Genomic DNA, 14,397 nt, shown 5'->3' on the forward strand with positions numbered 1-14,397 from the left:
TGCTCAGGCCTCGCTGCACTGAATACAAACACTGCTCCAGATCATCTCTACCTGTCTGATTACAGTCCTCTGAGCTCAGGCAGCTTAGAAAGGACTTTCTTAGGCCTCTTTTACATGGTTGGCTGGGGGGGAGGTAAAAACAGGTGGTTGAGTTGTGGTTTTACCAACTGCTTGCCATACAGCCAGAGAGGGCTGATCACTTGCAGTGCCTATGATGCTTTGTGTCATGGCATACTTGATGCAAGCAGACAGGTGACGCCACCTGTCAAAGTGGTCAGTTTGAAACAATGGGGCTTCAGTGCAACAATCTGCCAAGTGCTTGACTTGTGCTGACAGCATATTAGTCCCATTGAAAATTGCTATGTGGGGAGCGGGTTCAAAGAGCAAAAATAAGCCAGGGCCACCTTCTGAACGCCTGATAGCAGCTACTGAAAAACAACCTGGATCACTTTTCAGAGACTGTACAAGTGTATACCTACCCTTAAGCCTCTTTCACATGGGGCAGAATCTGCAATTACCGGGATCTGTGGACCGTTTTCCTGGGGAATCAGTTTATGCAAAGCCCGCTCTGCTGTATGGGCAACCAGGGGTAAATGGACACCATTGTTCGTTTACAAGCAGCTACCTCCAAGCCACTCTGCCTAAACGAAAGACCTATGTTTTTTAATGGACCTAATCAGAAGCAGTGTTAGGCGGGTGTAAACGGACACAAGTACGTGTAGACCTGCCTATTCATAAAGATGAATGGACCTTTCCGATCACATGCACCTGAACAACTGACAAGTGGACCTGATTGGAACGGCCTTCTGAAAGGGGTCTTGCAGTGTATTATTTCCAAAGAACAAACATATATTGCAGTCCTTATGGTGCTCAAACAGATCTTCAATAAATGATTGATTTATTTTCTGATTGCTTTCTCCCAGTAGGATTGTTCGCTCTATAGCATTGGTCTCCAAACTGCGGCCTGGGGAGCTGGATGTGGCCCTTTGCCAGGTCCTTGGATCGCCATTCCCCCTACTGACACCATCAATAAGGCACTATTCTTCCCACTGATGCCAAAAATGGGGCACTATTCCTCCCATTAAAACCAATAATGAGGCACTGATGCCAGGGAATTTTCTACTGCCACTACATGGTAACACAGCAAACTAAATGTCATAAAGTTAGGTCAGTGGTCACCAAACTGTGGACCAGCTGCTTTATCAGGTCCTTGGATTGTCATTCTCCCTACTAACACCATCAATGGGGCACTGTTCTTTCCACTGATACCAAAAATGGGGCACTATTCCTCTCATTACAACCAATAACGAGCCACTGATGCCATGGCATATTCTACTCCTACTAGATGATAACACAGCAAGCTAAATGTCATCCAGTTAGGTCAGTGGTTACCAATATGTGGCCCTTTGTTTGCCTTTATCTGACCCTTGGGGCACCATTCCACTACTGACACCATCAATGGAACACTATTCTTTCCTTTGATACCAACAGTGGGGCACTATTCCTTCCATTAAAACCAATGATTGGGCACTGATCCCGAGACATTTTCTACTCCCACTGGCCACAGTCCAGCCCCCCAGATCCTGAAGGACAATAAACTGGCCCTTTTGTTTAGAATGTTTGGAGACCTCTGCTCTATAGCATACAACCCTTTCATCTGATCTGCCACACGAGAATTTGCTTTAGATCAATAGTTGAAAGATACACTATATTGCTAAAAGTATTGGGACACCCCTCCAAATCATTGGATTCAGGTGTTCTAAGCCCCTCCATGGCCACAGATGTATAAAATCAAGCACCTAGGCATGCAGACTGCTTCTACAAATATATGTGAATGAATGGGTCACTCTCAGGAGCTCAGTGAACTCAAGCGTGGTACCGTGATAGGTTACCACCTGTGCAATAATTTCATCTGTGACATTTCCTTGCTACTAAATATTCCATGGTCAATTGTTAGAGGTATTATAACAAAATGGAAGCAACTGGGAACAACAGCAACTCATCCACAAAGTGGTAGGCCACATAAAATGACAGAGCAGGGTCAGTGCATACTGAAGCGTACAGTGTGCAGAAGTCGCCAACTGTCTGCAGAGTCTATAGCTAAAGACCTCCAAACTTCATGTGGCCTTCAGATTAGTACATCACCAAGTGCAATGCAAAGTGTCAGATGCAGTGGTGTAAAGCACGCCACCACTAGACTCTAGAGCAGTGGAGACATGTTCTCTGGTGTGACCAATCTCGCTTCTCTGGTAATCTGATGGACATGTCTGGGTTTAGTGGTTGCCAGGAGAACAGTACTTGCCTGACTGCATTGAGCCAATGTTTGGTGGAGGGTGGATTATGGTGTGGGGGTGGGCTTGGCCCCTTAGTTCCAGTGAAAAGACCTCTTAAGGTGTCAGCATACCAAGACATTTTGGACAATTTCATGCTCCCAACTTTGTGGGAACAGTTTTGGAATGGCCCCTTCCTGTTCCAACATGACTGCTCAACAGTGCACAAAGCAAGGTCCATAAAGACATGGATGAGTGAGTTTGTGGTGGAGGAACGTGACTGGCCTGCACAGAGTCCTGACCTCAACCTGATAGAACACCTTTGGGATGAATTAGAGCAGAGACTGCGAGCCAGGCCTTCTTGTCTGACATCAGTTCCTGACCTCACAAATGCACTTCTGGAGGAATGGTCAAACATTCTCATAGACACACTCCTAAACCTTGTGGACAGCCTTCCCAGAAGAGTTGAAGCTGTTATAGCTGTAAAGGGTGGGCCAACTCAATATTGAACCCTAGGGACTAAGACTGGGATACCATCAAAGTTCACATGCCTGTAAAGGCAGGCGTCCCAATACTTTTAGCAATATAGTGTATGATTGCATGTCTGTTTTCACTTAACTGATTTAAATTCGATCAGATTAATGACCACAGCATTTCATTGCCGCTGATCAATGCAGAATGATTAATCATTTTCCACCGAGCAAATCAGTTTGAATACGATCTAAATCAGTCGGAGAAGGTATGCCCGTTTTAGCTGTTTCGATCAAATCACACATTGATTGGATAAAATTGAAGCATGTATGCCCACTATTTGATGTGGTGGCTCCATTGGTTTTCGTTTTCAGGCTTTCTCCTTATTTTTACCCAGTGATCCTGCAAGTTATTATACAGGCTCTGTATAGTGCCAACAGTTTGCTCAGCACCTTACAATATAACGGGAGACAATACAGTAACAATACAGTTCAATACAAGAGGGAGTTGAGGGCCCTGCTCCATGGAGCTTACAATCTAGGAGAGTAACACACTTCCCGGCAACACTCACTTATCCTCCATTCACACTAGTGTGCATGAGTATGCAGCAAAACACATGATTTTTTTTTTTTTTGTACAGTGCATAAAGTTTGAAAACCACGTGTGGCGCTTGTGGTGTCATTCATTGTAATGGCACCCAAATATGCCAAGCACACGATGATGCGGAAAAGGAGCAAGGTGTAGGCTGCCATTGCTGACCTTTACATTAAAATGCTAATTTATTGGCTGTCCACAAAACTAGCATGCAGCAAGTGAAGTCAGAACTGCCTGATCTGTGTACTTATTCTGTGTCAGTGCTCACACTCTTGAAACTATTGGAGTATCATGGCAGCCAGCATTTTCAGAATAACAACCCTCCCAGACTCAGCTTTGGCTTGTAATGGTTTAATCCTTTTTCTTGTGAACAAAGATATTCTGACAATGGGGTCAGTTCACTAAGAGATAAATACTGCATGGTTTTTTTGAGTTAAAATAACTCATGCGGTATTTATTTCAAAAGTAGTCAATTCACTAAAAAACGTGTTATTTACCGAATGCGGTAAATTTTTGTTTTGCGATACTTGGCATTTAAATCTTGTGTTATTTTTGGCAGTGTTTTTTCACAATTTTTTTTTTTTTTTTTGCAGGCTAACATTACACCAGAAGGCACACAGCAATTATGTGAAACGATGAAAACATTCTAGTGTGATTTCATTGACTAAATGATCTCCTTCTGATGAAATGTTACAATTTATTTTCATTCCTGAGCTCAGAGGAGTACATTTTTACATGCATACATTGTATACCTTTCACTTTCTGGCCAGTGCAGAGTTCCTCTAATAGTTGTTACAGTTCTAAAATACCTGGTGATAAATAACGAATGTGTTTTTTAATGAATTAACTTTAATGATTTATCTCATGTTTTTTGCAGTATTTATCTCACTATTTTTAACAAATGTGCGATATTTTACTTTGATGAATTGACTCTTATCGCATGCGATCATTTATGCAAATGAATCACGTGACCGTGTTATCGCATGCAGTAACCTTTAGTGAATTGACCCCCAATGTGTGCAATAGTTTAACATGTATGCAACCCCAAATCTATCTTTCAGTATTTTTAGTATCTTATCTCATTTTACAAAGTTTTCCTAACCCTTTCACTGCCACCAGTTTTCAGGATTGCAATGGCGGCATCTTCAACATGTAAACCACTTTATAGCAGCGTTTTTTCACCTTTTACAGTGAGATGTATGCTTGTTGATAGAAATGATTCAGGAGGCTGCAAAGGCGATCAATCACCTCTACAACCCCAATTCTAAAAAAGTAGGGATGCTGTGTAAAATCTACATAAAACAATGCAATAATTTGTAAATCTCATATTCTTGCAGCTGTTAATTTTTAGTACCACTTTGCCAGCTTTTGGTTACCTGTCCCAACTTTAAGACATGTTGCTGCCATCAGTTTCAAAATTACCATATTTTTTTTTCCTCTTAAAACAGTACATTTCTATTGTGAAAAAAATATGGGTTTATGAAATTTGCAGATCATGGCATTCTGTTTATTTGTAGATTCTACATAGAGTCCCAACTTTTTTGGAATTGGGGATGTACAGTATCTCACAGAAGTGAGTACACCCCTCACATTTTTTGTAAATATTTTATTCTCTCTTTTCATGTGACAACACTGAAGAAATGACACTTTGCTACAATGTAAAGTAGTGAGTGTACAGCCCAAAGTGTCAATATTTTGTGTGGCCACCATTATTTTCCGGCACTGCCTTAACCCTCTTGGGCATGAAGTTCACCAGAGCTAGACAGGTTGTCACTGGAGACCTCTTCCACTCCTCCATGATGACATCACAGAGCTGGTGGATGTTAGAGACCTTGCGCTCCTCCACCTTCCATTTAAGGATGTCCCACAGATGCTCAATAGGGTTTAGGTCTGGAGACATGCTTGGTCAGTCCATCAACATTACCCTCAGCTTCTTTAGCAAGGCAGTGGTCATCTTGGAGGTGTGTTTAGTCTCCGAAGGGAGGGGATCATGCTCTGCTTCAGTATGTCACAGTACATGTTGGCATTCATGGTTCCCTCAATGAACTGTAGCTCCCCAATGCCGGAAGCACTCATGCAGCCCCAGACCATGACACTCCCACCACCATGCTTGATTGTATGCAAAAAAGAATGAGAGAGGGCGCACTCTCCTCTTGTATTACCGTGATACAAAGAAATTTATTGTGATAAAAACAAATGGATACTCACAAACCAATAGGTCATAAAAACAAAGAGCGAGCCACAATTGACAGTCCCAAGTAGCGGGAATCCTGTAGTGGAAAGTGTTAACGTGTTTCGGGAGTTGAGCTCCCTTCTTTAGAGAGAAGATGCTATACATGTGGATGGTCAATAAATAGGGGACCAAATGGTAAGGAAGACCTTGACTGTAGGCAAGACACACTTCCGGTTTCTGTCTAATGTAAACAGATGATTACGAGCCTGTGAAAGCATCAGATTAAACTGATCTGAGTTTGATCTCATGCTTTGAAGACCCCAGATCTCTCTATAATGAGGATCTGTCACTGCTCCAACTATCACAAGGGATGCTGTTCATCTCTTGTGATAGCCATAAAGGGATAAAAAAAATAGAGACAGTGTAAAAATTAAAAATAAATAAAATGTTTTAAGCCCCCTAGTCCCCCCGTGCAAAGGGAAATACATACTTAGGTCGCGCACGCATATGTAAACAGTGTTCACACCACACATGTAAGGTATTGGCTTGAACGTTAAATGCTAATTTTTACATGTATAGTCAGGGATGTTCGATTCCTATCACCCGATGCCCAGGACATGTAGTTCCAGGCGTCGGCAGGTAGTTTTTTTCTACCTTTTAGCCTTGCTGCGGACAAGCAGCGTGCTCACCTGTCAAATAGTGGTGTGAACCTTCTGCGCTTCTACCTGCAATGTAATACAAAAATCAAAGAGAAGCTGCTAACATCCAATCATATACCAATGATCAAATAAGTGCGATGAGAAGAAATGATGCAGCGCTACTCACAAACCATAAGTCACATATTATACTAATGTATGCATAAAAATAGAAACAATATATAAAGTGACACAATGTGCAAAAGAAAAAATGTGATTAGATCCACATGGGTTCTTTACAAATATCTGACCGTGATCTGATCCTGACCGGATCCAAAGGTGGAACACAGATTCTTCAGAACAGAAATAGATATTGGCTTATACCCTAACCGTATACCTGGAGAGGATATCGCCACCAATACGCACACCCCAGAGAGGGAGATCGTTGCAGGGAGAGATATTCAGTGACAGAGGAACCATACACATGGAGGATCCAGAGTTGTGATCCCAAAAGTGTTTTGACCCCTGCGGGTCGAAGCAATGAGGTGAGAGGCTAATTCAGCTACTTACGGATACTCTTCTGTGGTTACCCACATTCACTATCCACGGGCACGTGTGTACATCTTGGTTATTGGATTGCGTGGTGGTGTTAGCATCATTTTGGACTTTTTTTCACATATATTTTGTTGTTTTTTTGTCTTTTTTTTGTCATGCGTTTTGTTGCATGCTTTATGTCAGATAAGACTGCACGGACATTTTCCACTATTGCATATATATATTTTGAATTTGATATGTATCTGATGTACAGTGAGGAAGAGAAGTATTTGAACACCCTGCGATTTTGCAAGTTCTCCCACTTAGAAATCATGGAAGGGTCTGAAATTCACATTGTAGGTGCAGGAGTCTGAAATTCACATTGTAGGTGCAGGGGTCTGAAATTCACATTGTAGGTGCAGGGGTCTGAAATTCACATTGTAGGTGCAGGGGTCTGAAATTCACATTGTAGGTGCAGGGGTCTGAAATTCACATTGTAGGTGCAGGGGTCTGAAATTCACATTGTAGGTGCATTCCCACTCTGAGAGACAGAATTAAGAAAAAAAATTCAGGAAATCACATTGTATGATTTTTAAAGAATTTAATTGTCTTGCACTGCTGAACATAAATATTTGAGCACCTGAGAAAATCAGTGTTAATATTTGGTACAGAAGGAGAACTTGCAAAATCGCAGGGTGTTCAAATACTTCTGTTCCTCACTGTATATACCTTTTATATGGATACACCATTTAGTGTTTTGAGTTGATATATTTTTTGCATTATTTATGCACATCTGGTCTTGCAGAAAACATTCACTTGCATGTTTATGCGTTTGTTCTTAATTTGAGTCCAATTCCTTGGACATATGACCCACAAGTCCCTATTTGGACTATTATTCACAATCACCTTCAAATCCTGTTTAGGATTAACTCACTCTTGTTACTTACTTGATGTAAATATCGGTTCACACATTGTTTATTACCATTTATGTGGTTGTATATTTTTCACTTCTTATTCACCTTTGGATCCAGTCAGGATCAGATCACGGTCAGATATTTGTAAAGACCCCATGTGGATCTAATCACATTTTTTCTTTTGCACATTGTGTCACTTTATATATTGTTTCTATTTTTATGTATGCATTAGTGTTATATGTGACTTATGGTTTGTGAGTAGCGCTGCATCATTTTTTCCTCAGTGCTCACATGTCACTTGTGGGCGGCACTGCTGGGCACAGGTGGGTGGCACTGGTGGTTGGCACTGCTGGGCACTGATCATCAGTGCCGATCCCTCCTCTGACATTTGCCGGTTATCGGCAGTACTTTCCTTACACTGTGACAGCGTGAGGAAAGTGCAGCTGATAACCGGCAACTGCATTTACCGGTGATCTGCTGTGTCATTGGACACAACTGATCACATGGTAAAAGGCCGCTGTGATTGGCTGTTTTCCACATTATGTGATCATCTGTGTCCGTAGGACACGGAGATCGCCGGGAGCGTGTGGGAGGGCGCATGGTGGGAGGATGTTATATGATGCCCTCCCAGAACTGACCGGCCGTGGTGAAGCCATCTATCAGCTATCTGTGGTCAGCAATAAATGACACCACAAGAGTGACACATTTTTTTTTTTTTTGTGCATTTCTTGATCTACAGATGTTTGAATGCAGCCAGAATGAGACGTTGCTCCTGCTGTATGGTGGAGATCCTGCCAGTAACAGCACTTCCTGTTAACCTATCCCACATAGACAATGTAATGTCTGGATGGGAGAATCATACCCCTGAACATTAGAATGATTGAGATCGGTAATGAAAGTTCTTAGAACTTGATTTATTAAAGGAGAGAGCTGAACACAGTTGTGGTGCAGCTGACTGAATGTTTTGTGCAACATTGGGCCTAGGACCTGAGTGCCCAACCTGTGGCCCTTTGGCACTTTTTGTGTATCCCTAAGGGCCCCTGCAGGCAGAAATCTGTGTTTCCTTATTGTCTTGTAGCAGCAGTGATCTGCAGTCTCATGTAATGTGTCTCCAATCCCTGACTGTTATACGAAGCATGTTACCCCAGTCTCCCAACAACTCTAGCAATTTTGCAGTCTCTATCCACCTCGTACAACATGTCTCTGACCCTCTCTTGCAGCATGTCGATAGTCTTTGACCATCTCCCGTTGTATATCTGCAGTTTCTGACCCTCTCTTGTAGCATGTCTATAGTCTTTGACCATCTCCTGTTGTATATCTGAAGTTTCTGACCCTCTCTTATTGCATGCCCATAGTCTTTGACCATCTCCCGTTGTATATCTGCAGTTTCTGACCCTCTCTTATTGCATGCCCATAGTCTTTGACCATCTCCCGTTGTATATCTGCAGTTTCTGACCCTCTCTTATTGCATGCCCATAGTCTTTGACCATCTCCCGTTGTATATCTGCAGTTTCTGACCCTCTCTTATTGCATGCCCATAGTCTTTGACCATCTCCCGTTGTATATCTGCAGTTTCTGACCCTCTCTTATTGCATGTCCATAGTCTTTGACCATCTCCCGTTGTATATCTGCAGTTTCTGACCCTCTCTTATTGCATGCCCATAGTCTTTGACCATCTCCCGTTGTATATCTGCAGTTTCTGACCCTCTCTTATTGCATGCCCATAGTCTTTGACCATCTCCCGTTGTATATCTGCAGTTTCTGACCCTCTCTTATTGCATGCCTATAGTCTTTGACCATCTCCCATTGAATGCCTGCAGTCTTTGACAGCTTTGTTGATGTCAGTGGCCACACTTGTCCCCTTCTATCATTGGAGTTGAACATCATTGGCCTAAAGTAGTCTGTGTTTTGCTGTGCCCCTATCTGGAGAGCAATTTAACAGCAAGCAGAATGCTGACATGACAGTGTGAGGTACACATGCTTTTCTGTAGACCTATTATGCATCCCATATATAATGCAGATTTCTTTTTCTTTAGTTTACAATGGATTTTGGATAAACAGGATTTATTAAAGGAGCGCCAAAAGGACCTAAAATTCCTAACAGAAGAAGAGTATTGGAAGCTGCAAATATTTTTCACAAATGGTAAGCAGGATCTGCCCATCATAAACATGTTAGCTCTAATATGAATGTAACTGAATTCAGAGGGTATAGATATTGGCGGGCAGTGGGAGCTTTGTTTCAGCAAGTTGTTGAAGTAAGTATGGGATAAAGAAACGTTGGCAAGGGTGTTCACAAGGGGCACATTTTATGGGATTGTAGAATTTTCTTGTAAAATACAGTCTACCTGTTCCAATATTTGTCCTCGCAAACTGCAGAAGCAATATGAGCTAATAGAAAATATTTCTAAAACAAAATGGAAACATCCACAAAATTTTATAAATTGGTTGTTTTTGTTTGTGTGTTGGTTTTTTTTTTTACAATGGGTTAACTGTGGGTTTTTTTTTTTTGTGTTTTTTTTTTTTTTTTACACACACCTTCCCCAGCAGATGCATAATTAAATAGAAAGGAATACTCCCCCTAAAATATGGTCCCACATTCTTCCTCGCCATCGGTGCCAGTAGCGATGGCCGAGCCACAGAAGCCCCTCTCCTTCTCATGTCGTGTTGCTGCCCCTGGCTCTTACACCACCTGCAATACAGGATTAATGGTAACTGTTGGTCCTGCATAGTGTAAGATGATATTCATGTCCTGCCTAAATTCCAGCACTGGAGAGAAGAGGATTGGAGCTCCTGCTGCTGTGAAACTTTTGGTTAAATCGAATCTAAACACAAGAACAAAAAAATGATACTATTGCAGCTTACCTGTCCTTAGATGTGGTAGCTGCATTAGTTTTCTCTTTTTATACTTCATTCCCTATATTTTAACTTTGTATTTCTGCCATTAACAGACTTCTTGTTTTAGGGTGTGGTGTTAACTAGTGGTGCATCAAAATGAAATTTCTAGTGCCAAAACCGAAAATTCAGGATGCACTTTGCCGAAAAGTGAAACCGCAAATGTCCATGTATGTGGGGAGGCTTAAATTTTAACTTTTTTTTTTTTAACTTATGATTTTATTGCTATCACATAGGGGACTAATAATCCTCTATGTGATAGCATATACGTGACAGGTCCTCTTTGTAGGGGGGTGGGGGTGGGGGCAGTGTGTGCAAGAAGAGGAGCAGTGTATATAGACAGGTTCCCTCACACGCCGCCACTAAATGTCATTACCAGCTTTTAAATGCAATTGCCGGCTTTTTTGTAAATTTTTTTTTATAGCCCCGAGAAGGAGATGTCATTCACCCCACCGCTAAAATAAAGGGGCGAGGTTACTGGGTTACTCCGCCACTTTGTTTACTTTAGCAGCGGGGCGAATGACAGCTCCTTTTCGGAAGTATAAAGTGAAGGAAAAAAAAGCTAGCAATTATATTTAAAAATACACACAGCTTCCCTAAACCCCCGGCCAAATAGTCTGCCACTGATTGGGGCCCAGGTCTCATTATTGGCACCTGTATTGGCTCACTTTGTCCTATCGGCAAAATGCTGATAGGGTTATTTTTGGCCGATATGTTTCAGCCGCCGGAATTTCGGTGCATCTCTAGTGATAACTGTACTGAGCAGCATTATCACCCTAGGAAAGAGAGTGTGTTAAGTGAGGGAGGTAATTTGTACTCTGCAGTGATGGCAGGGAACAATGCTGGTAACAGAAAGCACAGGTCGTTTTTAGCTCACAAGATTTTTGGCTGGATGTTGGATACTTTTTTGCACTCATTTATATTTAACAGACCAAAAGGGAGTAAATAAAATAACAATTGTTAGAGTTTACATGCACTTTAAAGTGGTTGTAAAGGGTGAAGGTTTTTTTGCATGAAGGTAAAAAAACTTTAATGTGCAGTTCTCCCCGCTGCCCCCCCCCCCATACTTTCCTGAGGCCGATCTCGATCCAGCGATTTGGCTTCCACTGCTGTCAATCACAGCCAGTTAGGAGGGAGCGGCCGGACTGAGCATGCTCTGTTTGTCCCATAGACACACAGGCAGCTCGAGAGCGAGCATGCACCAAGTGCCCCCAAAGCAAGCAGCTTGCTCTGGGGGCAATCAGCAAGGGGGAGGGGTCAGAAGCGCTGGTGGGGGCCCTGAGAAGAGGAAGATCAGGACTGGTTTTGCACAGAGCAGGTAAGTATGATGTGTTTATTATTTTAAAGAAAAAAGAATAAACCTTTAGGACCACTGTAAGGTAAGTATTATTCACTGTTAAATCCCATTTAGATAAAACAAAAGTAAAGTGTTGACTAAAGTTTTAAAGTTTGACTAAAGTTGAATAATGCCCTTGCTTTAGGTGTGGCCTGGTATTGTTCGGGGGGGGGGGGGGGGGCATGCATGCTCATTCCCCTCCCTGGGGTGCCAGACTGCATGCTCGGATAAGGATCTGGTATGGATTTTGTGGGAGGGAGCTTCATACCATCCTTTCCTTTTTTTTTTTTTCAATAGGCATGGGGTCCCCTCAAAATCAATACCAGATCTGAAGGGCTTGGTATGGATTGGCAAGGGGCCCGCTCTCTTTATGTTATTTTTTTTATTGTTGGCTCTTCTTTTGTTTGCATTCTGCTGTCTGCAGGGAATTCCTGCTGACAGTAGATGAGTCATGGTTGTTGAAGACACTGCTGGTGCCAGCTCTTTAACAACCAACTATTCACTGAAATACTGAAATTCCGCATCACTACTAAATTACCGCCTCACTTCAAGAAATAGCGCATGTGGTATTTTAGTATGAATTTTTGAAAAATGCTATGATTTATTTCACCACTGATCTTAAAGCGGTGGATACTGTTTCATGAATTGAGCCCAGTGTCTCTATGACTAAAGCATTTCACGCGCTTGTTTTACTTTGCTAACTAATATACCTTTTTAGTGAACAACTTGTGTTGCTATTTTATTTGCAGTTATCCAAGCTTTAGGGGAACACCTTAAATTAAGACAACAAGTTATAGCTACTGCCACTGTTTATTTTAAAAGATTCTATGCACGGTAAGTTCTAACGCGTTGTTGTTTCTTGCTTGCTCTGCTATTCCATGTCTTATAACTTGCTTATCTGCTGTTCATCTGATTTAATGTGCAGCCAATTAGGGGTAGTCTGCACTTTGTTGATACATCAAGTACAAAACCATTAATGCCGCTTGTTGCTCATAGCAAGTGATAAAAGTGATCTATCTCTTCAGGTATCAAAGTTAAATCAAGTCAAATAATAAAATGTATACTCCCCTGTTTCTGGCTAAATCATTGTTAAGCCCCACCCTTTCCTGATACTAAGCCACACACTTATTCAGATGTCAGAGCCTCTACTGCCCACTTGCATGCTAATTGAAAGGTTGGGCGGTGAACCCTAATCTAGACGTCAAGGTACCATGTACAGGCAAATATCTAAGAGGGTGACTTAAAGTGTTACTAAACCCATAACCGTAAAATCCGTCTGTATATGAAGTAAAGCATGCTTGTTATACCCACTGTGGACCCTAAGGCGTTAATCCTCTACATTGTGTAAAAAGGATGTTTGATTCTGTCTTCTCTGATCCTCCCCTTCTTCCACAGTCCCCATTCCAGCTGCTGATAGAACAGAACCTTGGGGGCAAGCTGCAAATGCTCAGTTTGGTGTGTATTGCTTGAGAGTTTTTTTTCCTTTTTTGCATGTGATCTGCACAGGGCTAATCAGCGCTGTCCAGACAGAGGTCAGGGGTTGGGCAGCCTCATAGGACCATCAGGGAGAATGAAAACTCATTTTTGCAAGCTTTAACCAGTGCTCTGCTGGACACTGATAGAAGTCAAAAGGCTGCTCTAACTGCTGATGAGAAAAGGTATTTAGCAGTTTTTATTTACTAAAACAATTGCACTTCCACGTTCTGTGTACTGTGGGAGACCAGATATAGTGAATGCAGGGTCCTGGGTTTAGTAACACTTTTAAAGCGGAGTTCCACCCATTTTTAATACTTTACCTTATTATGTAGTCTCTGTGAAATAAAGCACAAGTTGGATGGTTTTTTTTTTATTATACATACCTTTTTGTCCACTGCAAGCCTGCAGTTCTGGTCCCGACCGCCTAGGCGATGAAGGCGATTTGCAAGGTCCCCTGGGATGTCGTTTCCTGTATCCCAGGAGTCCTTTGGTTTCCTGTAATCGCGGGACTTGGAAATGGCGCAAATGGGAGGTGTTTCGCGCCATTATACCAGAGTCCATGATATATTCCCTTCCTTGCAGTACAGTGCTGTACAGGTTGCCTGACGGGGCGGGAACTTCATCCGTCCCACCATTGTTATGGCAAACTGTACTGCACATGTCGCGCTGAGCAGTGTCTGTACTGCGCATGCGCGAGTGGTGCATGTTGGGATAGCCAGCAGCACGATTCCAGGAAATAAATACCTGTGGGCTTCAGATGCCCACAGCTATCATGGCGCCTGCCTGCTTCCGAGATCCTGGTAAATGTTTACGAATTTCTAAGTAATTACAATGCTTTTAATATTGAATTATTCCAATTGTTAATGCCATCGTGGATCTGCTTTTAACAAAAAATTTTTTAGGGGGACTGGAGCTCTGCTTTAAAGATAGGTTTCATTTTTGCAATCCTAAAAATATGTTTATCTTATATTTGTGCTTTTTTTTAGTACATGTTTATATACATAGTTTATAAGGCTGAAAAAATTACAGGTTCAGTCTTTTTGTATGTGATTTTTATTCTTTAACATTTCCCATAGCCCTGTTTGTTCTGCTTCCTGAGAAG

General features: G+C 42.0%; 1 protein-coding gene across 1 annotated transcript in view; it reads left to right on the forward strand.

Moving 5' to 3' along the window:
- CCNC (cyclin C) overlaps positions 1-14,397 on the forward strand; it is a 34,241-nt gene that overhangs the window by 330 nt on the left and 19,514 nt on the right. Inside the window, exons 2-3 of the mRNA XM_089665198.1 lie at positions 9,628-9,734; positions 12,569-12,653. Coding sequence (XP_089521324.1) covers positions 9,628-9,734; positions 12,569-12,653 — 192 coding nt within the window. The remainder of the gene's footprint in view (positions 1-9,627; positions 9,735-12,568; positions 12,654-14,397) is intronic.

Source organism: Staurois parvus, unplaced genomic scaffold (genome assembly GCF_062004578.1).
Source record: "Staurois parvus isolate SC_StPar_1 unplaced genomic scaffold, SC_StPar_1.0 ptg000048l, whole genome shotgun sequence".
In the NCBI taxonomy this organism is placed as follows: Eukaryota; Metazoa; Chordata; class Amphibia; order Anura; family Ranidae; genus Staurois; species Staurois parvus.